The 24,590-nt window shown below is 45.9% G+C and overlaps 1 protein-coding gene across 1 annotated transcript; it reads left to right on the forward strand.

Annotated features, from left to right (window-relative positions):
• The first annotated feature begins 4,446 nt into the window (after positions 1-4,446).
• Positions 4,447-12,047, forward strand: IGFBP3 (insulin like growth factor binding protein 3). The gene is made up of 4 exons (XM_003407130.3): positions 4,447-4,846; positions 9,169-9,395; positions 10,070-10,189; positions 11,362-12,047. Exons 1-4 carry the CDS (start codon positions 4,447-4,449, stop codon positions 11,485-11,487), a joined length of 873 nt encoding a protein of 290 aa, XP_003407178.1. The 3' UTR covers positions 11,488-12,047.
• The last annotated feature ends 12,543 nt before the right edge of the window (positions 12,048-24,590 follow it).

Raw genomic sequence — 24,590 nt, forward strand, 5'->3', positions numbered from 1 at the left:
TCCTAATTGAGGCTGACAAGACTTTGTCTCATGTACTTTGGACATGTTATCAGGAGGGACCAGTCCCTGGAGAAGGACATCATGCTTGGTAGATTTGAGGGTCAGCGAAAAAGAGGAAGGCTCTCCATGAGATGGATTAACACAGTGGCTGCAACAATGGGCTCAAGCATAACAACAGTTGTGACGATGACGCAGAACCAGGCAGTGTTTTGTTCTGCGGTACATAGGGTCGCTATGAGTCAGAACCGACTTGACGGCACTTAACAACAACATCTCCTGAGTGGGGTCTTCTTTTAGTACAATTCCCAGTAAGGTCACAGGCTGCACATGGAGAAATTTCTGAGTCATAAGGTGACCTGTTTACCCCTTTTCCATTGTGCTGTGCAGAGCAGCTCAGAGTCAGAAAAGGACAAAGATGAAGGGCCTGCAGTAGCATCTGTCCCACATAGCTCACTTCACAAATGGGCCAACAAGGTACCTCATCCAAAAAAAAACAACCCATTGCCATCAGTCGATGCCAACTCGTAGCAACCCTACAGGACAGAGTACAACTTTCCCATAGGATTTCCAAGGCTATAATCTTCATGGAAGCAGACTGGCATATCTTTCTCCTGAGGAGCAGCTGATGGGTTCAAACCTAAACCAAAGGTGCCTGGAAAATCTGCTGAGGTGCACTTGTAGCCCCCAAAGTTGATTTCCTCTTTGGCAAGCGGTCCTGTCGGAGGGGAGATTAGCTGTTTCTCTGCTGACCCTGCAGTCTCTAGTTCACCACCCGGACCCACATACAGCCCAGCCCAGGTTAGAGCGCACCATCAGAAAGGGTTAGTAGCACAAGCTCTGGAAGCAGACATGTGTGCTCAAATCCTGTCTTGGTCACTTTCTGACTGTGTGGCCTCAAGCAAGTGATTTAATGTCTGTGCCTCAGGGACCTAGTCTGTAATATGACGTGAAGTCTTTGGGAGGACTCACTGCATGCAAAGTATTGAGATCGGCTGCCCCGAAGGCTGGTGAAGGGGCCCAGCAGAAATCAGCAACCCGCCTGGGGTAGGGGGAGACACTTGACCTGCACAGCACCGTCTGGTGGAGGGATGGTATGGAGTGTAACTCCCGTCTGTCCCCTGGATTTTGCCAATAGCTCCACCACTGCCACCCTCACTACCACTACTGACTGCCCATCCCCTCCAGGCTCATGTGTGAGCCCTTTGGCTAACAAAGCTATGAGTAGGAAGAAGCACAGGAGGTAGGAGGCCCTGACCCCTGGAACAAAGAGAGAGGAGCCTTCCCACCACCACTTACCATCTCTGAGGGGCACTAAGAGCTCCTGGGAACCTCTCAGCCTTGACCCCTCACTCACTCCATGCCTCAGCAGCAGACCCATGCCTGCCACACGTCTAGGGACATGGGGAGATGGACACCAGCTTGCTGCTTGGGGGTCCTGTTGTTAGTGGCTGTGGAGAGAGATCAGAGCTGAAGAAAACCAGGAGTCAGACGACATGTGGTCACCAGATGTCCTGGCAGCTCCCAGAAACAGCGAGGTGAGATTTTGAAAGGAGCTGTCGTCCCACGTCACCACTGGGACTGATGGCTCCGAGAAATGGGTGGCTTATGTCATATGGTTAGGATAACCAGGCTGGCTCCATATATAATCAGGTCAACCGTGTTAGTGAAAAAGGATATATTTAGTATTCTGTTATTCTCATGGTTATTTAGCACTTTACAATTATTAAGTAATGTATGCTGAGTACCTTCAACACGGGAAAAATCTTTCCCATGAACCCTTCTTGTTGTTAATAACCACAAACATCAGATCAATTGACAGTTTGAGATAATTAACTACCATGTCACAAAATTAAGTTTTATCACATCCAAACCTTTCTGCAACAATTACATCTAGGCTTGCTTGTTTTCCTCCAGTTTTATCAAATAAAATGACTAAATATTAAAAACAATTCTCACCACATCAATGGCACAGAATTACCTCTCTGTCAGGACAGTTCACGATAAAGGTGATGACCAAACAAACCAAAAACCAAACCCATTGCCGTCGAATCAGTCACAACTCATATCGACCCTATAGGACAAAGGAGAACTGCCTCAGGGGGTTTCCAAGGAGTCGCTGGTGGATTTGAACTGCCAACCTTTTGGTTAGCAGCTGTAGCTGTTAGCCACTAGCCTCTATATGAAACGTTGTTACTGGAAAATCCTTTGAAAATCCCAATGTAACTTTGAGCTTTTTCTCTCTGGCTTCTTCAGTAAACTCGGTGCTGGCGCTCTGGCGCCCCCTAGGACTCCACGCCGGCAAATGCCCATTTCTCAAACCAATGCAAAGGAACTCCAACTGCTCTGTTATTTAAATAGGAATAGACGAATAGTAAGGACTTTTTTATTATTTTCAAAGAGACATTTTTTACTCTTCCCCCATTCTGCAGTCATACAATAAACCTGGGTAAAAAGTGTTACATTGACGACTGGTCAGTCCAGGTTCCACATTTAACAATGTGTTCAACAGGAAGGCCAACCTACGACCTCCAGAATTGTTTTGATACAGAACCCAGCTCTCATTTCAGGGCAAAGTCTCTCTGGTTCTTTAAAGAACAAATGTAACCCTGAGGGATTTGTTTTGTTTCACTTAAATTTCCAATGAACCTGGAGGCCCTGTTCTTGGATGTCAAAGCAGATACTCCTTAACATACAGCTACAATGAGGCAATACGGGAGAACCGAAACTGAGGAGTTACTGTAAACAGGGCTGATCCTAAGCCACAGCCTAAGCACTGCAAATGAGGGCATTGTGCCCGGGTGGTGGCTGGTGGCCCTCGCTCTTGTTTGTGGTCTCTTTTCCCCTGCGGAGGCTCAAGGAATTTGTTTTCCAATTTATTTTAGTTTCATGTAAGTAAGAAAGGGGGACCTCAACTGGTCCTCCCATTCTAAAAGGCACGCAGACGGGACAGATGAAGGGATGGATGAACGTTGGTTTTATCCATTGTGGGGTGGTGGTCATGCCAGGGTGGCGGGAGGAGTGGAAGGAGGTCCAGATTTGCTGTTTCTACCACAAACTACAAAGGGTTCCCTCCAAGACACCTCTCGACGTAGTAGGATATGTAACCAACTCACCAGCATCAGGGGCTTTTCCTTCCTCTGTGGTCTCACCGGCTCCCACTGCCGACTCTCAGGCTCTTTGTATGTGATCCCTGGACTATTGAAGGCGCAGTTCAATCCTGGGCCACTGGCGCCCTCTGACGGTCACCTAGGGAATTGGCGCGCAGACGAAATCAGAGCCCCGCGAAAACAGAAAGAGTGGGCGGGTAGCAGCCTCCATCCTAAAACCGCTCGCTCGGGATGTACGCTCTCGTGTAACATGTCTAGATTACACAGATTAGCTAGAGTTCTGAACAGACCCCACCTCAAAGCACCAGAATGACATTAATACAGGGCTACAAAGTGGCCTTCAAAATAAACAAAAGGATAATGGGAAAGTATCCATTTTAAGGACTACACAGTTATTAATTACACTTCAGTAGCGCCCACTTTTTTAAATTACTTTTTCTCGTAGGTATGAGCTCTGTTTGAACAAGTAATGAGAAGAATACCCAAAACAAGAAGAACGGTTGTGATTTAAACTTTTAGGAACACGCTGGCAGAAGGCCTTCTTGGCTGGTGAGGGTTTGAGATGAAAGTCATCGTTCTGGAGAAGGGACCCTCTACAGTAGCAGGGGTCTGTGGGCCTGCAGCGGTGTAAACACAGAGCGCCTCAGCTAGCCACGACCCCACAACGGGAACACGGCATTTGCACTCAGAAATGCCCCAGTCCTCCTCGCCCAAAAAACTGGAATTTTGGAAAGTACCGACGAGTGAGGAGGTCAAATGCGCTCACCCCGGTAACCGCTGGGCGACCCCGCCAGGGAAGCCGCGGATCACCTGCCCAACCTGCTTCTGCGGACCCATGCGAGGCAGGAGGAGCCGTGGCAGCGGCGGGGAAGCTGGGCTCCTGGGCGCCGGGGTCAGGCGCACGCGCGCGCGCGGGAGCAGGTGCTGGGCTAGAGCGCGCGTTCTGAGCCTCTTGCGCTGCGGCCCCGGTTCCAAAGGGTGAGGCACGTTGGGAAATCCGCGAAGCGCGGATTCCGGGACCAGCACCCCTCTACCGCCTAAAAAGTTTCGGAGAAGCACCGCGCGCCGTCCGGGCCGGAGCCAGACCCCCTCCCCCGCGGGCGCGCGGTTCCGGGGCGTGTCCTCGGCCCGGCTTCTATATAGCGGCCCGACACGCCAGCCGCAGTCCAGAAGCGAGCGCTGCGGTGCGGGCAGCGAGGACGTGGCCAGTGACTGTCCAGCTCCTAGGGCCCATTCCCGCGTCTTCTCGCCAGCCCCGGCCCCGGCTGCTTGCGTTCTCGCCCCGCGGAGGCCAGGCCGCCGCACGCGCCTCAGGCCCCCGGAGACGGTCTCTCGCGCCATGGAGCGGGCGCGTCCCGCGCTTTGGGCCGCGGCGCTAGCAGTGCTGGCGCTCCTGAGCGGACCGCCGCCTGCGCGGGCCGGGGCGGGCACTGGCCCCGTGGTGCGCTGCGAGCCGTGCGACGCGCGCGCGCTGGAGCAGTGCGCTCCGCCGCCCGCTGCGCCTGCGTGCGCCGAACTGGTGCGCGAGCCGGGCTGTGGCTGCTGCATGACGTGCGCGCTGCGCGAAGGCGAGCCGTGCGGCGTGTACACCGAGCGCTGTGGCGCGGGCCTGCGCTGCCAGCCGCCGCGCGGAGAGCCGCGCCCGTTGCAGTCGCTGCTGGACGGCCGCGGGCTCTGCACCAACTCCAGCGCTTTGGGCCGCCTGCGCGCCTACCTGCTGCACGGACCGTCCGCGTCAGGTGAGGCCGCGTCGCGGGCCTCTCGAGGCCTCGGCCACCCCGCTACAGAGGCGGGTCGGGTCCGGTGCTGCTGCCAAAGACGCTCAGCTTCTCACCGCCCCAGGTTTTGCCAGGGCGGGAGACCGAGGTCTGGCGGACCAGGAGGTTGCCCGAGGCCAGCCCTCTGCCGGCTGGCATGCACTTTTTTCCTTCCCAAGGGGGGAGGACTTGGCATTTGCAAAGCGCTGTCAGCGAAATTGGTAAAAGCGTTCGTGGGGTAGGAAGGTACGAATCCCAGAGGTTATCTGTCAGTGGGAAGACCGCGAAACAGGAGATTCTCCCAGGCCTCTGTGCCAGAGGAGCGCGGGTAAACTGGCACGGACCGCGGAACCCTTGAATGTGGCTTCCGTTTCTCAGAAACGACCGGCAGGCCTGTGCTGAGGAGGCTGGCATGGGTAAGGGAGGCGGCCGCGGGGCGGATTTGAAACAGGGAAGGTAGACAGGCACGTTGTACGAAACGGTTACCCACTGCCGTCCAGTTGATTCCGACTCATAACGACCCCGTAAGGACAGAGTAGAACTGCCCCATAGAGTTTCCAAGGAGCGCCTCACGGATTCGAACTGCCAACCTCTTGGTTAGCAGCCGTAGCACTTAACCACTACGACGAAATGGTACCTGTTCTAAAAAAGTCTGCCTAGCCATATGGTTGGCCAATTCATGTCATGTCCTGGTGTGTCCTGAGGTGGGCGAGGTGCGTATCATGTATTGTTATCCTTTTACAGTTGGAAAAATGGGGCCAAGGCCACCCACAGGCAAGTAGAATAGGGCTTGAACCCCTTTTCCAGTCTCAGTCGCAGATTCCATCTCTGCCATCCCACCTGTGTGCCCCAAACTCCCACCGCCCCTGCGTGGCCCCCAGATGACCTTCCAAGTGTAGGAGGCAGCAGGCAGTGTGAGCAGAAGGGACTTGAGGGGCAGGAGGGGGAGTTGAAATAAGCCCATCACGATTTCCCTGCTTAATTTGAAGAGGGAAAATGAGGCTCTATTTAATGTAGCCCTGCAAGAGGAAAAAAGCAAAAGTTTGGTAAAGCATTAATTCACCCTGGCTTAGCCACTGTCAGATAAGCACTGCTCAGTTAAGGATACCACCTTTTTCCCTCCATAAAGAAGTGTAAATGGAATTGGAAGCTCTTCCTGAAATCTCAAGCAAGCTTAGCCGCCTCCTTTCTGGCTGGAGGGAAAGTCCCTGCCATGGTCAGCTGCAAAGCTGAAGGCTGGAAGAGTCTCGTCTCCACCACTCTGAAGCAACCCCTCACCTTGGCTGCCAGAACAGACACTTAGCTTCCATCTCGCCTCCTAGGGAAGGCTGCTTCCTTCTAGGCCAGGCATCCCAGGAATGTGGAAAGGCAAAATTCCAATTCCCTGAAGGATGCACTGGTCCTAGTACACTTAACATCACTAGATGATTTTGTCTCTCAGGGAAAGTTACGTCGTGTGTTGTGTGTGTTCTGTTTTCTTGTGCATTTTGGGATATTCAAAAAATGCTATTAGAAGTTCTGAACATTGTCATTTTTAGTTATCCTTTAATGGGCGTTATGATTAACACCGTAATAGGCTGATGTGGTTTATTATAAGATTATAGAAAGATATAAATGACTTCTAAAATCTGTTTAGAAAAAAATTAGTAAATTTATATGAAAGCCAAAAGGGACAATTATCTCTTGCTTAAACGGAACCATTTTCTCTTTTCATGCCCAATTTAGCAGTGTGGACATTAGAAAGAAACCAATGAAGTTTTAAGAAATGATTCGACTCGGGCTTCTTGGAAAAGAAATGCAAATATATTTATTTACACGTGCCAGTACTTCCATGAAAAAAAAAAAAAGATAAAGAATATTGAAACCAAATCCTACCTGTTAAGAGCCTTAGTCTATCAGACAGTGGGCCAGACCTTTGAAATTTATGCGTCCCACTTTACTGAACACCTTAGGGGACTTTGCAGCTGACCCATAGTATTGTTTTACTGATGAGGAAACCTAGGTCCAGAAAGGAGAGGGGCTCCCTGGTCTCTGGAGCCCAAGACACATGATCTGTGCATCCTATATCTGGTTCAGAAGTGCTTTCCAGAGAAAGAAGAGGGGCTGGGAGCCTTCTCAGAGCCGCCATCTGCTCCTCATTGCATAGAGCCAGAGGCTCTAAGTAGGGCTCCCAACAGGCAGACTGTCAAAGTGATGATTGTGTCCCTGGGGGAGCAGAGAGCAGCTGAACAGGAGCAGGGTGCTTTGGACCCCAGTCTAATAGATCAGGACCAGGCAGTTGTCTGCGTGCTAAAGCCCTGCTTGTTGGAGTTAGGAGAGATCCTAACAGTAATGGAGGGTTGAAGCTGAACCCTCTCTGAGGTCTGCGCTGGGCGCAGGTCAGCCTGCCCTGGGAGCGTCTGCTCCAGATGTAGCCCTTGGTCCCCACAGGGTCTCCAGGGACTTAGGAAGAGGCTGCCTAGTGCCCATGAGCATGCCCAGAGGGGCGCAGGTCAATAGGAAGGAACATGACTCCGGCCCTTCTCCCGTTGTCACTCCAGATATATCTTGGAAAAAGCGCTGAGTGAGAATCTTGATCATACGCAGCCGCAACGTAATCCATACACATAAAACCACAGTTAAATTGGTAGTATTCTAGCATCACCGTCAAACTCTTCTTTCAGCACTTTTGATTGTAAAAGAGACGTCTGCAGGAGGCGCTTTTACCCCGTTTTCAGGCTGTGAAAGCTCTGGCACACGGAACTATAAGGCAGGAAGGGGGCTTTGATGCCGGCACATTCCCTTTGCTCCTATGCCCACTGCAGGGTAGGAAAGACACAACCCAGGAAGGTGCCCAAGTGTTTGCAGTGTGTATAGGATGTACCAGACCCACATGGATAGGGATTTTTAGAGATGTGGTAGTGGGACTTATAAAACAAAGTACTAAACACATCTGGATGACTCAGTATATACAGTAAAACAGTGAAGACAAGAACTCACATTCCCCATCTGAGCCAGACACAGGTTACTTATAGGCTTTTACCTGGTAACACTGAAGGCTGGGCTTGTCAAACTTAGCAAGCCGTAGAATCCCCTGGGTGGCTTGTTGACCCTTTGGTGACCTGTAAATGTAGCTCCCACCTACATTTTATTCCTCTGGGGTTTCTTGGGAAGCTGCTTTCCCATTTACAGTGTATGTTACTGCAAGGCTGAGACGTGTGTAACTGTTTGAAACCTAACCAATGGGTAAGTGCCACAAAATGCTGTTTTTACAGGGTATCGTATTAGGTGGTGCATCCCGGAGGTATGATTTTGCAAAACTTTTGTCTCTTGGCTTTTTTAGTGGGAGATAAGCTTATATTGTTCTGTGTTCTTTTGTGTTATTTGGAAGTTGCATTACAACAATTCCATGTTCATGTGAATACCTTGTTTTCAGGTGCCATTCATTGTATGCACCTGTGATCCCACTGATAATACCCCCAGAGTCCGTAGGGACATAGGTGTCCCACATATTACCCATAATACCTAGCAAATGTCAGTCACACAATTATTCAGTATGCCTTCCATTACTGAAAACACATGGTATCAAAAAAAAAAAAAATTCAAAGGAGAAAATAATTTGGTCACCAATTAAAGCACACATTGCTTGGCTACCCCCAGCGTTTCTCCTGCGGGTCTGGAGTGAAGTGGAGAATGTACATTCCTGCCAGGACCAAACTTTGAGTAGCACTGAGACATCTGCTCAAAGCAGCAGGAGCCTTCCATGGCTCAGGTCTGCCCTCTGCTGGTAGCATATGAAAATTGTGTTACATTCACCAGCTCTTGGAAGACATTTGAAAGCTGAGAGCATAAGCATGTTCTTAGCTCCTTTAGTTGCGCTTACTAAGTAAAAGCACATGGAAGATTAATTTTTAAAAGCTGGCTTCTTTTGATAAAGTGACTTCTATGTAGCTACTTGTATTATAGGATAGTATTTTATCAAGGTTTTTAAAAAACACATTTGAAATTGGTAAATACCTTTTCCACTTGAATGTGACTGGATGGTGCAAATAGTTAATGTGCTTGGCTACTAACTGAAAGGTTGGAGGTTTGAGTCTACCCAGAGGTGCCTCTGAAGAAAGGCCTGGCAGTCTACTTCCAAAAAATTAACCATCGAAATCCCTATGGCGCAGAGTTCTACTCTGACACACCATGAGTGTTCACCATGAGTCAGTGTCAGCTCTGGTTATTTTGGTTTCAATAGCAAAATTTCATAAAGACTACTGTTTAATGTTGACAACTGTTATTTCATTTGTTTTTTCTTTGTTTCTCTTGTATTTTTCAAGGAAATGCCAGTGAGTCAGAAGAAGAACACAGTGCTGGGAGCACGGAAAACCAAGAGCTCCCCAGCACACACCGGGTGCCAGACTCCAAATTCCATACCCTCCACACCAAGATAGACGTCATCAAGAAAGGGCACGCCAAGGACAGCCAGCGCTACAAAGTAGACTACGAGTCTCAGAGCACAGACACCCAGAACTTCTCCTCTGAGTCCAAACAGGAAACAGAATACGTGAGAACTTTTCCTCTTGTTGGGGAAGACGCAAAGAACCACCTAGCCTGGGCATCCAGAGTATCACCTAGGACAGTGAGGTTTCTAAAACCATGTAACACTTTATTCAAAAGAAACCAATCAACAGAGCCACGTTTTTCTGAATGACGCAGAGAGCAGCCTCCAGCCACTCCTGACCCATCTCCTTCCCCACCCAGTGCCTTCCTTCCCTCTCCCCTCATTACTTAATATTTGACACCTATGAAAGCAGATTGTATGCTGTACAGGTGTCCACAGAGCCCTTTCTTGCCTACTGTATACCAGGTTGTGCATCTTACTCTGGGGATTTCAAATAGAGAGGGAGGGACAGAGTTAGCATCTTCATGGACTTTCTTGCTGAATCAGACAAAAGATATTATCATTCCCTCCAAGTCGGTTCCAACTCATAGTCGACCCTGTAGGACCCTGTAGGCAGAGTAGAACTGCTCCGTAGGGCTTACAAGGAGCAGCTGGTGGATTCAAACTGCTGACCTTTTGGTTTGCAGCTGTAGCTCTTCACCACTGTGCCACCAGGCCTCCACAAAAGATAGTAGAGGAGCACAGTATCGGCTCCACTTGTGTATTCTCTGTATGATAAGGTGGCTAAGAACTGCGAGTCCCGGACAGTAACAAACGCCATCTTCCTTCGTCCCCAGGGCCCTTGCCGCAGGGAAATGGAGGACACGCTGAACCACCTCAAGTTCCTCAACGTGCTGAGCCCCAGAGGCGTGCACATTCCTAACTGTGACAAGAAGGGCTTTTATAAGAAAAAGCAGGTGAGTGAGAGCCTCCATGTGTTTTTTCTCCCCTACTCTCCATGGAGGCAAAGGAGAAACTGACCTCTGACCCCGGAGGCCCTTCTGGCCCCACCTCTAACCCCAAACCCACCACAGCATCTGTGTTTGTGATTGTGGTAACACAGTGTTCATTTCAGGAGCTCAGACCCCCTGCCATGGATGCTCTTCCCTCCCCTGAGCTCCCAGGTACTCACCTACTGAGCAAACAAGATGCTACTGGGGGAGCCCTTTATGGCCCATCAAGGGACTCATGGGCACTTTTGTTACTGCTACATCATGGGCAGCAGTGACATTTTGAATGATACCTGTTGTCGAGAATTTCTAAGCAGTCTGATGTAGTCATGTGACAATAAGCTTACCCTAAGATCTCTCTCACACCGGTCTTCCTGTGAGTGAATGAACTGTAAAAGCTCAAAGAAATTTAAGACGTGCTTATTTGAAGTCATAGTATGTCTGTAGAGATTCTGTATTTGCTGTGGCAATACTTCACTTGGTGTTCTAACCTGACACTTTAGACCATGGCATCTGTAGACTGACCAGTAAGAACCGCTAGTTAGGCGGCGCTTCCCATGGTGTTTGCGCTAGTGGCTACACGCAAAGAGTTTACGTCTCTTTCGGTAGCCATCAATCACTTTTGCCTCTTTATCCCACCTGCGTTTCCTAGCAATCACTTATTAAACAAGCTCATACTGAGAGTTTGCCTGTCTGAGGCTCGTTCTGTGCCCTGACAGACACAGGTAGGATCCAACACGAACCCAGTCTTGTGGGTCTAGTGATCTGCCAGGGCTGAAGAAACATATTTCCCTCTCAGCAGACACACCTGAGGGCAAATAGGGTTCACTCTCCACTCTGGGCTCAAAGGGAACAACCATGGTGACCCCAGCTCTTCTGGGGAGCTTAAATACACAAATGTGTGTGCACACATGCACACATGCATGCACGCATACCAGTATCTGTGCATATGTGGCTTTTAAATAGCCTTAGTCTTTTTTGTTTGCTGTTTTAACAGCAGAGATGTGTTGGGGAAGCCCTTTGGGGACCTAGTAATCAATTTAACATTCTGCCCTGAGCACCCACCCCCCGCACTGTCCAGAACCCACACGCGCAGCCCCTGAGAATCCTGACTCCATCTTCTGTGCTCGTCTTCACAGTGCCGCCCTTCCAAAGGCAGGAAGCGAGGCTTCTGCTGGTGTGTGGACAAGTACGGGCAGCCTCTCCCAGGCTACGACACCAAGGGGAAAGGTGACATCCACTGCTACAACATGGAGAGCAAGTAAACACCTGGCGCAGCCGCCGGGACTCAGTCTGGCCACGATGTAAGCCTCCACAACCTCTATTCCTGCCGAAGGGTTGCACCTTCCCCACCGGGCTGCTTCTCCTGGTAATGCTAGGGTGAGAGGGAGAGAGGGAGATCATAGCCTTGAGGACTGCAGGGCCAGGCCCTCCTGCCCGGGCCTGCTAGCAGGACTCACACCACAAACCCCAGAAAGAAGCAGAGCAAACAGGACAGACACGTCAGAGGGGGCAGAGGAAAAGAAGGACTGTGACCAATCCCATCTCAGAGACACTTCGTTTTATCTTAAAGAACTTGCAATGTGTAAACCATACACTCACAATGTAAAGATTTTACAAGTTAAGCCTTTTCCACTCAAGCCCATTGGTTCCCTTATCTTCGTAGGTAAAATGTTTTAATCCAGAAGGACTCGTTAAAGAAACAGGTTTTGAAATAAAGACACGGCTATTTTTTTTTCTTCTGTAAACTATATTATGAAGATCCTGTTTGCCTGTGACTAATATAATTTTAATAAAGTTTTATTTAAATCTCATGAAAATGAAATTTTAAACCATCATTTTGAAGAGCTCTATTGTAATCAATATTCTTTTTTTCTTTTGACAAATAAGGGAGCTATTGAAAAAAGAGAACAAACACATTTCTCTCCAGCTCTCAAGACAAATTGAACAAGCAGAAGAAATTTTCATTTTTATATGTAAGGTTTCTTCCTTGCAAGTTAGAAAATAATGATTTCTTGGATGACTTTTTGACAGTGAACACAGTGTCCTTTGCTCTGTGTCAGGTGTTAGTCATGGCCCCCACCCACCCTGCGCTTATGCACTGCTTCTTGGGTGGTCTATCCAATGACCCCAGGACCATTTTGCCTTTTTTTTTTTTTTTGTGCTTATTTCAATACATCTCTTTTTCTTCTCCTTGTAGTTAATGTGGACCTCAAACACAGCTTTATTTTGCACAAAAGACTGCCAAGGACATGATCAGCAGCTGGCTACCGCCTTGATTTCTGTTTCTTTTTGTAGTGAATTGATCTTTTTTTTTTAAACCAAAGTTTAGAAAGAGATTTTTGAAATGCGTATGGCTATTTTCAAATGGTAAACTTGAGCACCTTTCCACTTTCCAATAACAAGTGAGGGGCAGTGTGATTTTTTTGTGGCTTCATGTGGAAACACTCATGAACCTCAGCAAGGTGCCGTGGGACCCAGTGCCTCAGATCCATCTGCTCCTTCACAAAACTACCACTCTGGACTCTGTTCCTGAGGCAATCGTGTCGCTTGTCAGAGTATGTGCTGGCATCTTCTCATGCTGTAGAATTAGCACGGGTCTTCTGGAGAATAAGAAAACACTGTGCTTTTGTCACCTGGACGTCCCAGTGCTCCTCCTGTGGCTTCAGACCTTGAGTAGTATCGTCTTTGATCAAGGGCCTAGGTCCCTCAACCAAGAAGATCTTTCATTTCTGCAAGTGACAGGTACTGCTTAGGAAAGAACTATTAGAAAGAATAAGGTGGGCTCTTACTTTTTTTTTTTTAAAGGCCAAGAATGTTTTAGGGACTCTGGGAGCATACGGGTAGGTATGCCTGGCTCCCCTTTGTCAGGAGCCCCCAGAGACTGAGCCCGATTGCAGGCCCACTCCTTACCTTTACTCCAGGTGGACGATGGGGTCGGGCAAGAGTCAGGCCTCCTTCAGGGCATCACAAGTAATAGCATGGCTCTTCACGACTACAGAAATAATTGTTATCCAGTTCAACTACTCAAGACAAAGTTTGTTTCTGAGAATAAACTGTTTAAAGGCAAAGGAGATTTATTTTCATCTCACTGTTTGTCCTCCTTGGCACCATGTAAAAAAATATATATATATAAATATCCAAAGAGAAAGATGACTGCCTCATTGGGGAGCACAGTCATCTGTGTTTGTTGTCTTTCGAATAGTTCTATTTTTCTTTATAATTCACACATATATGCAGAGAAGATATGTTTTAATTCATTTTTTAAACATTTTATACAATATAGTCCAAATATGATGAGGGTCTACGAGAGATAACCAAAAGGTCAGCAGTTCAAATCCACCAGCTGCTCCTTGGGAACCCTATGGGGCAGCTCTACTTTGTCCTCTAGGGTCAGTATGAGTCAGAAGCAACTCGAAGGCACCTAACAACAACAACATGCTAGATAATCTCAGATGAGATGTTAGAAATGGTAGATCTGATATGGCCATGACGGGGAGGGTCCGTACACAGGAGCCACCCTTGCTTGTAGGCCACCGTCTCTCCGTGTGTGGAGAGTGACAGTTTATTCCATGAGTCCAGGAAGGGGACAGGGCCTTGCGCTGCCGCACAGCCACTGGTGCGACACCTTACACAGAGTTCTCAAGACAACAAAGGAATCTCAAGACATCCTGCCTACCTGTTAGCTGTTCTTTATTTTTTTAATTAATTTTGGGGGGAAAAAAGTATTTTTGGAAAGTCAGTCTTGCAATGTATTTATAAATAGTAAATAAACCTATTCCCATAAAAAAGCCTCTTTCCCCTGGTCACTGACTGCTTCTGGGTTTTATATCACTGTTGAAATAATCCTGAGATGGCAAACTACCCCAGCTGTTATAGAGTTCCTCACAAATATAAACGCCTCTTCCCTGCTTCTATGGCTATGCCGCTGCCCACAGACCCTCACTGACTCACCATGGGGCATTGAGCCTCCGGTTCTAACAGGTGGTGGTCCACCAGTTCACATTCCTGATACCTGGGCAGAACTGAGCATGTCAGCAAAGGAGTCTCCATGACCATTTGTTCCTTGACTTCCTTTGAGCCTGTGTCCTCCTTGTCTCATCTCAGGGCATCGTCCGCAGCCACAGCAGGGCAGGGATGGGGCAGGCACTCAGGGTTTCTTCCTGATGCCGTTTCCCTGAGCCTTTTGGTGCTCTCTGCTTTGGGAAGGGAAGTTGACAAAGGCAGGAGAAAGACAGAGGCCCAGAGAGACATTGGGTGGGGTCCTGGAGTCTCAGTCCCTCTCTGCTACCTTGAACAATTGTCACTTGTCACAGAGCAACTGAAGACAAAGCCCAGAGCCAGTGACTCTGGGGCATTGAAGGATAAACCACACTACAAGGAATTTTGTCCTAAAGACACCGGTTCACAGTCATAATTGACCCTTTGATAAACCGTCTAAAATGGTCCCCCATCGTGGCTATTGAATGATAAGCAGCAACTGAGTTCTGTGAATGCTCAGAGAACCAGGGTTCGAGATGCCATCATCAGCCTGATCATGGGAGAAACAAGTGAGGGAGCAGACACACCAAGGCCTGCACTTTCAGAGCCCAGCGGGAGTTGGGGGATAGGAGTGAATGGGTGACAAGGTAGGCAGAGCCTGGATCGTGGAGCAGTGCCTGGAAATTGGGCAGGAGTTTGGCGGGCCCCTTGGATCCACTGAAGAGCCCTGAGTGGACAACCAGGCTTGCTTTATGAGCCCACCAGATTTGTCTGCCTTGTCCCCTCTTCCTTCTAGGTGCACTCCTGCGGTGTCCAGTACTCTGCATTGCACTCACCTGTTTCTCTTCTTGCCCCTGCAGTCCCTCCCAGCTGGAGCTCTGGGAGCTGCCTCTCTCCCTGTCCCTCTCCCATGGCCTTAGGTGTTAGCCGTCATTCCTGGACAGATGACTAGAACAACACCAACCCCGAGATTACCTAGCCCCTGCTCACTGCCAGATGCAGAGAAGTGAACATGCAGGGCCTCTCCCCTCACTAGGAACAGGAGGTGCAGAGGCTACCACAGTGGTTTCTTGGGGTTGTCTATTCAACAGTCTCATCTTTGGTAAAGTGGCAACCACTGATGCCAACAGGGTGTCAGGAAGTGGGCGCTCAGGCTCCATGCAGCTGCAGGCTGTCCAGGGGGACATCCTCTCAGAGGGTCAAACTTTCAACCAGTAACTCTGGAAATTTGTCCTAAAGATACAATCAGAGATGTGCGCCGATAGGTACAAGGACATTTTAAACCGAAAGGTACCTATAGAAAGGAATGGTATTTTTCAATCACCTCATATGCTGAACAATGAATAAGGAAGACGGAAGAATAATTGATGCCTTTGAATTATGGTGTTGGCAAAGAATACTGAATGGACTGCCAAAAGACCGAAGAAATCTGTCTTGGAAGAAGTACAACCAGAATGCTATTTAGAAGCAAGGATGGCAAGATTTCATCTCACATACTTTGGACATATTACCAGGAGGGACCAGTCCCTAGAGAAGGACATCACACTTGGTAAAATAGAAGGCCAGTGAAAAAGAGGAAGACCTTCAACAAGATGGGTTGACATAGTGGCTGCAACAATGGGCTCAAGCATTGTGTGGATGGTGCAGGACGGGGCAGTGTTTTGTTCTGTTGTACCTGGAGTTGCTATGAGTCGGAACTGACTCGATGGCACCTAACAACAACAACAATGTAGAAAGGTATAGCATGCCACCACTAAACGCTTTCGAATAATAGTTAATAATACGGGAAAATGCTCATGATGAACTGAAAGGAAAGCAGAATGCCATTATACTGTGGACATGCATGCACATGCACACACAAGTACACACACCTACACGTAAAGACTAAAAGCAAATAAACCAAAATGTTAGCCATGATTATGTGAACATAGATAATGTCCTTATTTTATTTCTACCTTGTTACAGTTTTAAATTTTTGCATAGTGAACATGGATGTATTGCTTTTCATTCAGAAACATCTGCCACTTTTGGGATGTCCTGACTCTAGCTCAAGTGTCAGAGTGAGAAGCCCACGTTTCCATCTGCCTGGGCATCTATTCCAGGGAGCCTGGGCACCTGGTCACCACTCCTTCATCCCTACCCAGTGAACAATCCATCTTCATGGTCCAGCCTCACACCAACCTCAAACCAGTGCTGTGTATCTACTTTTTACGTTTTGCCCACTGCCCTGATGGAGAAAGACAAACAAGATCAGTACGTGGAATGTAGGTTGTGTTAGACCGTGACAGGTGCTGTGCAGAAAGTAATAAAGCAGGGACAGGGAATGTGATTGGCACTGGTTTTGTTGTTGTTGCTGCTGCTGCTTTCTTTTTTTTTTTTTTTTATTTCTTCTCTTCCTCCTTCTCTACTTTATACTATTCTTTCTCTTTGTCCTTCTTCCTCCTCCTCCTCCTCCCCCCTCCATTTTCTTCCCCCTCCTCCTACCTCCGCCTTCTTGTTGAAGGTCTTCCTCTTTTTCACCGGCCCTCTATTTTACCAAGTGTGATGTCCTTCTCTAGGAACTGGTGCCTCCTGGTAGTATGTCCTCCTCCTCCTACCTCCTCCTTCTCCTCTTCCTCTTCTATTGGGAAGAGGCAGCCCTCACTGAGAAGGTGGTTTTTGAGTAAAGATGCAAGGGAAGAGAGGGAGAGAGCTGGTGCCTAATATCTGAGGGCAGAACAATCCAAGCTAGAAGCCCGAATGTCCTAAGTCAGGAGCCAAAGTGAAGGTCTGTGTGGGGACATGGGGTGGGGTGGGGGGAGCTGCAGAGACTTATAGGAAGAACTTTGGCTTTTACTCTGAGAAAGTGGGGAATGGGAGGATAGTAGTGGAGGGGGACATACTGACTCAGGTTGTCACAGGGTCAGAAGGCAAGGTTGGTGCCAGAAGACCCGTGAGGGACTGTCCGAGCTCCTGAGCTATAGACTCTGTTGTATCAGCTCTCCTGTCTGCAGGAGGCTGAGCTGAGGTCAAGTTGGGCTATCTTCTGAAGATAGGGCCCCAGTAACTGCAGATGGGTTGGACTTGGGGGTGGGAAGTTAGAGGAGTCAGAGAGATACCAAGGCTTTATAAAGTCTGAGCCTCTGAGAGAACAGATCTTAGCTGACAGACAACAGGAAGAGGTGACTGTAGAAGGAACATCAGGATCCAGGTGTTGTACAACGTAAGCCTGAGATGCCTATTAGACATCTTCATAGAAACAGGTGGGCAGAGCTGTACGTAAAGCTGTGGAAAGGGACATTACCTAAGGAGGGAATGTTGTTGTTACCTATCATCAAGTCGGCCTGATTCATGGCAGCAGAGTTTTTATTGGCTGATTTTCAGAAGTAGATCACCAGGCCTTTGTTCCTAGTCCATCTTAGTCTGGAAGCTCTGCTGAAACCTGTTCAGCATCGTAACAACACACATGCCTCCACTGACAAATGGGTACGTGAGATGCATTGGCCAGAAATCGAACCCAGGTCTCTTGCACGAAAGCTGAGAGTTCTACTACTGAACCACTGCTATTCACATAAGGAGGGAATAGAGGTAGAAAAGAGAAGAGGACTGACTGAGGCAACTGAGGCTGAGTTGAGTTGGAAAAATAGCTGCCACAACCCAGGAGAATGTAAAGCTCTGAAAGGCCAGAGAACAGTGCTGCAAGGAGGAGTATGCTCACTAGGAAAATATCTTCGGAAACCATATATCTGATAAGAATCTAATAAACTATGTGTATATATATATATTTTATATATATATATATGTATGTATGTATCTTCAACAACTTAACAACAAAAAGACAAATAACCCAATCATAAAATGGGCAAAGGACTTGAATAAACATTTCACAAAAGAGGACATTCAAATGGCACCTAAACACGTCGAAAGATACTCAATGTCATTAGCCATCACAGCCAGATCAAAACCACAGTGAGATACCATTTCCCTCTAGGATGGCTAAGGTAAAAAAGAAAGAAAATAACAAATGTTGACAAGAATGTGGGGAAATTGGAACTCTCATCCATTGCCGGTGGGAATGAAACATGGTACAGCTGTTGTGGAAGATAGTGTGGCAGTTCTTAAAAGAAAAAACTAAAAATAGAACTACATATGACCCAGCAATTCCACTCTTAGGTATATACCCAAAAGACTTGAAAGCAGGGACACAAACAGATGCTTGTACAACAATGTTCATTGCAGCACTATTCACAATAGCCAAAAGGTAGAAACAACCTACATGCTCATCGAAGGATGAATGGATGAAAGAAATGTGGTACATACATACGATGAAATGTATGTACTCATCTAGTAAGAGAAATGAAGTCTTGATACATGCTACAATATGGATGGATCTTGATGACATTATTCTGAGTGAAATAAATCAATCATGAAAGGACAAATATTGTATGACCTCAATATCTAAAAAAATAAAAACAGACAAATGTATAGAGATCAAAGTTTATTAGCAGTTACCAGGGACAGGAGGGAGAGGGAACCAGAGGTGGCTATTGCTTATGGAGTACTGAGTTTCAACTTACAGTGACAGAAAAATCACATTGATTAAGGGTAGAATTCAAAACAAACAAACCTGTTGACGACGAGTCAATTCCAACTCATAGCGACCCTATAGGACAGAGTAGAACTGCCCCATGGGATTCCAAGGAGCTCCTGGTGGATTCAAACTGCTGGCCTTTTGATTAACAGCCATAGCACTTAACCACTGTACCACCAGGGCTCCAAACAGCTGATTATTGTAATTGCTATCAATAAGTTGTATACCTGTGGTAAGTTGACTTTGCAAAAGTTGTGTGATGGATATGTTTACAAAAAAAAAAAAAGTAGCTGCTGAGGCTGCTTATATACAACCAGATGCCTCATGGAATTTGGTTCCTTGGTTTGGAGATTTAGGGTCATGGTTTCATAGGACTTTACAGTTAATTGGCCAAATAATGTGTTTAGTGCTTCTGCTCTACATCCTAGTTCACTGCATAGTGCCTGGGGCCTTAAAAGCGGCTGTCCAAGATACAGCGATTGGTCACTATCCACCTGAAGCAACAGAAGAAGAAGGAGAGTCAGGAATAGGAGGAGGAAATGGAACTTGAGGCTAATTGCCTCCATGAACAATTGCCTCCTTTGCCATGAGACCAGAAGAACTGGATGGTGCCTGTCTACCATTACTGAACGTTTTGATCAAAGATCTTTTAAAAGAATCTTGATCAAAAAGGGAAAAATGCAGAACAGAATTTCAAATTCTCATGGACTCCAGACTTTCTGGAGCCATGGAGGCTGAATGAACCCCCAAAACTATTGCCCTGAGATAATCTTTAAACCTTAAATCAAAAATATCCTCTGAAGCCTTCTCAAACCTAAACAATACTTTAGCTTGACTATTAAAGATGTCTACGTTGAGCATTATGCTTTTTTAAAGTCTATATGGGATGAAATTGACAACAGTAGCTCAAAAGATTGGGTAGGAAATTTAGGAACAACTCAGAAAAGGAGAGTGAGAATGGTTACACAACTAGAAGAATGTAATCTGTGTCACTGAATGGTACATGCAGACATTGTTGAATTGGTGTATGTTTTGCTGTATATATTCTTAACAACAACAACAAAAATAAATTATTTTTTACAAAAAAGATAGGCAAATTCAAGTGCAAAACATGCATATATATTGTATTACAAAAGACAACTGAGCCTAAGCCACCTTCTGTGAAAGTTTGCTTGTGTGGCTTTGCTTGGCCTTAATGGTAGTTGAACTTCCTTATACCATACTGATTTTTCATGGGAATGCTTCCTAATAAATTAGTTCCATGTGCACCTTGTCTTAGTATCTGCTTTCTGGGAACCCACCCTAAGACACACATGTTCATAAGAATGATTTTTCAGCACTGTTAACAATCGTCTGGAAATAACCTAATTCCCATCAACAGGAGCCTGGATGAATAAACTGGTGTATTTCCAAGGCGAGGCATCCCATGGGAGTCTGTGTGAATGAAGTGCAGACACCCATGGAAGAACAGATTGTGCATAGCTCTATCACATCAGATTTCACAGCCAAATAAAAATAAAATAAGTTATAAAAATTTTTTTAAAAATCAAAAAGCCTTGGAGTCAGACTTCGAATTGGATAGTGATGACAAGATGAAGTTAACATCAGGGAATTTTCAGTATCATGTCTCACCTTTCCAGCACTCCTGATGTGAGGATGACTCCAGGGCTGCCTGTGGGCACACAGCCCTCATGGAAGAGCTGGGATTGGATCCCGTGTCTACCCCAAAGATTACCAGTGTCTTTGCATTTTACCTGCTGCCTTGTGGAACATCACCACAGTTCAAAGCCTTCTCATGCAGAAGAAAAGTTGTAGGTTGTGCTAGCGACATGAGATAAGGAAGATGGGGAAAGAAGCCTGTGTGGGGACCAGGGACTCGGATTTGTCAAGTTGAGCTTCAGAGGATGGGGTGATGGATGGCCAGGGGGAATATTATGTAGGAAAAGGAACATCCAAGCTTAGAGTACAAGGCTGATGAGGGTTGCATGATAGCTTTGCAAGTCCGGAGACCACCGAAGCAGGAGGTGGGTTAGTCTGTCCCAGCTTGGAGTACAGTTTCTTTCAAGGAGAAGACAGGTTCTTAGGTATGCTACAACTAGTGTGCATGTAATGTGAGGGCTCCCCTACACCACATTGTGAAGGGACAACAGAGTAATATCACTAACAAGACAGGAACTTTCAGATTAAATATCAAACTTCATCCTCTGTCTCTCTGGAAGCCCCCCACAGGGGCATAATCCCCACCTTCTCCCGAATTTCCCAGTCGCCCTGCTTCTGTGGTCTTGCCCCACATCTCTGCAGGAAGTCCTTTGCACCAATGTTACCGAGACAAAATCATTTTGTCTAGGTAAACAGCTCCAACTCCAAGCCAACAGCATCCTTCCTGTTCAGGGATTGCACTCAGCCACTGTACCATGCTGGGGTACAACTCACACACTGCCTCCCTGTGCATGTCCTGTCCTGGAGCCATAGAACACAATGTGAGAGACACCCTCTGGAGGCATGCAAAGCCTATCACCACAGCCAGAGAAACAGCAGCAAGAAGAGGCCATGAGTGAGTGTGCACACTGCCTGGTTGTCTTCGATATCTAATGCTGCTATAAGAGAAATACCACAAGTGGATGCTGTCAACAAACAGAATTTTATTCTCTCACAGTCTGGTAGGCTAGAAGAAATTCAGGGTGTCAGCTCCAGGAGAAGTCTTCCTCTCTCTGTGGGCTCTAGAGGAAAGTCCTTGTCATCAATCTTCCCTTAGTCTAGGAGTTTCTCCAAGCAGGAACCCCGGGCTTAAAGGATGTGCTCTGCTCCTAGAGGTGCTTTCTTGATGGTATGAGGTCCCCATGTCTCTCTGCTCACTTCTCTCTTTTACATCTCAGAAGAGATTGGCTCAAACTCAATACAATCTTGTCCTGCCTTAACATAACTGCCACTAATTTCATCTCATCAACATCATAGAGATAGGATTTGCAACACATAGGAAAATCACATCAGATGACAAAACAATGGACAATCACACAGTACTGGGAATCATGGCCCAGCCAAGCTGCCAAATATTTTTTGGAGACACAATTCAATGCATGGCGCTGGGGCAGCCATGAAGGTAGCGAGAGAAGCAGGGCAGTGCTTTGAAAAGAGAGCTCTGCAGAGCCCAAGTTTTCTACACAGGATAACCACTAATGTGAGTCTCTGAGTTTTGCTCTGATTTTTTAAAATTCAACTGTTTACTCAAATATTTTTAAGTAGCGTCTGAGTGCCTAACCACTGTGCCACTAGAGCTGCAAACATAATGTCAGGGGATTCATGAAATTAATATTACATCAACCCACTACCATCGGTTAAGCCTTTCCCTTCCTCTTCTGATGACAGTTTTAAAGATCACTCATGGATTGAATTGTGTCCCCAAAAAATATGTGTCAAACAAACTAAAACTCAAAGGATGGAAAAAAATATATCAAGCAAACAAGAAGCAAAAAAGAAGAAGAGTAGCAATATTAATTTCTGAAAAAATAGACTTTAAACTTAAATCCACCACAAAGGATAAAGAAGGACACTACATAATGATAAAAGGGACAATAGATCAGGAAGACATAACCATATTAAATATTTATGCACCCAATGACAGGGCTGCAAGATACATAAATCAAATTTTAACAGAACTGAAAAGTGAGATAGACACCGCCACAATTATAGTAGGAGACTTCAACACACCACTTTCGGAGAAGGACAGGACATCCAGTAAGAAGCTCAATAGAGACACGGAAGACCTAATTACAATAATCAACCAACTTGACCTCATTGACTTTTACAGAACTCTCTACCCAACTGCTGCAAAGTATACTTTTTTTTTAGCGCACATGGAACATTCTCTAGAATAGACCACATATTAGGTCATAAAACAAACCTTTGCAGAATCCAAAACATCAAAATATTACAAAGCATCTTCTCAGACCACAAGGCAATAAAAGTAGACATCAATAACAGAAAAACTAGGGAAAAGAAATCAAATACTTGGAAACTGAACAATACCCTCCTGAAAAAAGACTGGGTTATAGAAGACATTAAGGAGGGAATAAGGAAATTCATAGAATGCAACGAGAATGAAAATACTTCCTATCAAAACCTCTGGGACACAGCAAAAGCAGTGCTCAGAGGCCAATTCGTATCAATAAATGCACACATACAAAAAGAAGAAAGAGCCCAAATCAGAGAACTGTCCCTACAACTTGAACAAATAGAAAGTAAGCAACAAAAGAATCCATCAGGCACCAGAAGAAAACAAATAATAAAAATTAGAGCTGAACTAAATGAATTAAAAAAGAGAACAGAAAAACAATTGAAAGAATTAACAAAGCCAAAAGCTGATTCTTTGAAAAAATTAACAAAATTGATAAACCATTGGCCAGACTGACTAAAGAAATACAGGAAAGGAAACAAATAACCCGAATAAGAAACGAGAAGGGCCACATCACAACAGACCCAAATGAAATTAAAAGAATCATATCAGATTATTACCAAAAATTGTACTCTAACAAATTTGCAAACCTAGAAGAAATGGATGAATTCCTGGAAAAACACTACCTACCTAAACTAAAACAATCAGAAGTAGAACAACTAAATAGACCCATAACAAAAAAAGAGATTGAAACGGTAATCAAAAAACTCCCAACAAAAAAAAAGCCCTGGCCCGGATGGCTATACTGCAGAGTTCTACCAAACTGTCAGAGAAGAGATAACACCACTACTACTAAAGGTATTTCAAAGCATAGAAAATGACGGAATACCACCTAACTCATTCTCTGAAGCCACCATCTCCCTGATACCAAAACCAGGTAAAGACATTACAAAAAAAGAAAATTACAGACCTATATCCCTCATGAACATAGATGCAAAAATCCTCAACAAAATTCTAGCCAATAGAATTCAACAACATATCAAAAAAATAATTCACCACGACCAAGTGGGATTTATACCAGGTATGCAAGGCTCGTTTAATACCAGAAAAACCATTAATGTAATCCACCACATAAATAAAACAAAAGACAAAAACCACATGATCTTATCAATTGATGCAGAAAAGGCATTTGACAAAGTCCAACACCCATTTATGATAAAAACTCTCACCAAAATAGGAACTGAAGGAAAATTCCTCAACATAATAAAGGGCATCTATGTAAAGCCAACAGCCAATATCACTCTAAATGGAGAGAGCCTGAAAGCCTTTCCCTGGACAACGGGAACCAGACAAGGATGCCCTTTATCACCACTCTTATTCAATATTGTGCTAGAAGTCCTAGCCAGAGCAATTAGGCTAGACAAAGAAATAAAGGGCATCTGGATTGGAAAAGAGGAAGTAAAACTATCTCTATCTGCAGATGACATTATCTTATACGCAGAAAACCCCAAGGAATCCTCCAGAAAACTACTGAAACTACTAGAAGAGTTTGGCAGAGTCTCAGGTTATAAGATAAACATACAAAAATCACTTGGATTCCTCTACATCAACAAAAACAACATCAAAGAGGAAATAACCAAATCAATACCATTCACAGTAGCCCCCAAGAAGATAAAATACTTAGGAATAAATCTCACCAAGGATATAAAAGACCTATACAAAGAAAACTACAAAGCTCTACTACAAGAAATTCAAAAGGACATACTTAAGTGGAAAAACATACCTTTCTCATGGATAGGGAGACTTAACATAGTAAAAATGTCTATTCTACCAAAAGCCATCTATACATACAATGCACTTCCGATCCAAATTCCAATGTCATTTTTTAAGGTGATAGAGAAACAAATCACCAACTTCATATGGAA

Source organism: Loxodonta africana, chromosome 8 (genome assembly GCF_030014295.1).
Source record: "Loxodonta africana isolate mLoxAfr1 chromosome 8, mLoxAfr1.hap2, whole genome shotgun sequence".
Lineage (NCBI taxonomy): Eukaryota > Metazoa > Chordata > Mammalia > Proboscidea > Elephantidae > Loxodonta > Loxodonta africana.

Excerpts from the sequence above, each read along its gene's own strand:
- IGFBP3 (XM_003407130.3), top strand. The coding sequence starts at position 4,447 with ATGGAGCGGGCGCGTCCCGCGCTTTGGGCCGCGGCGCTAGCAGTGCTG. Across the intron at positions 4,847-9,168 it reads GCACGGACCGTCCGCGTCAG|GAAATGCCAGTGAGTCAGAA; the intron begins GTGAGGCCGCGT and ends GTATTTTTCAAG. Across the intron at positions 10,190-11,361 it reads GCTTTTATAAGAAAAAGCAG|TGCCGCCCTTCCAAAGGCAG; the intron begins GTGAGTGAGAGC and ends TCGTCTTCACAG.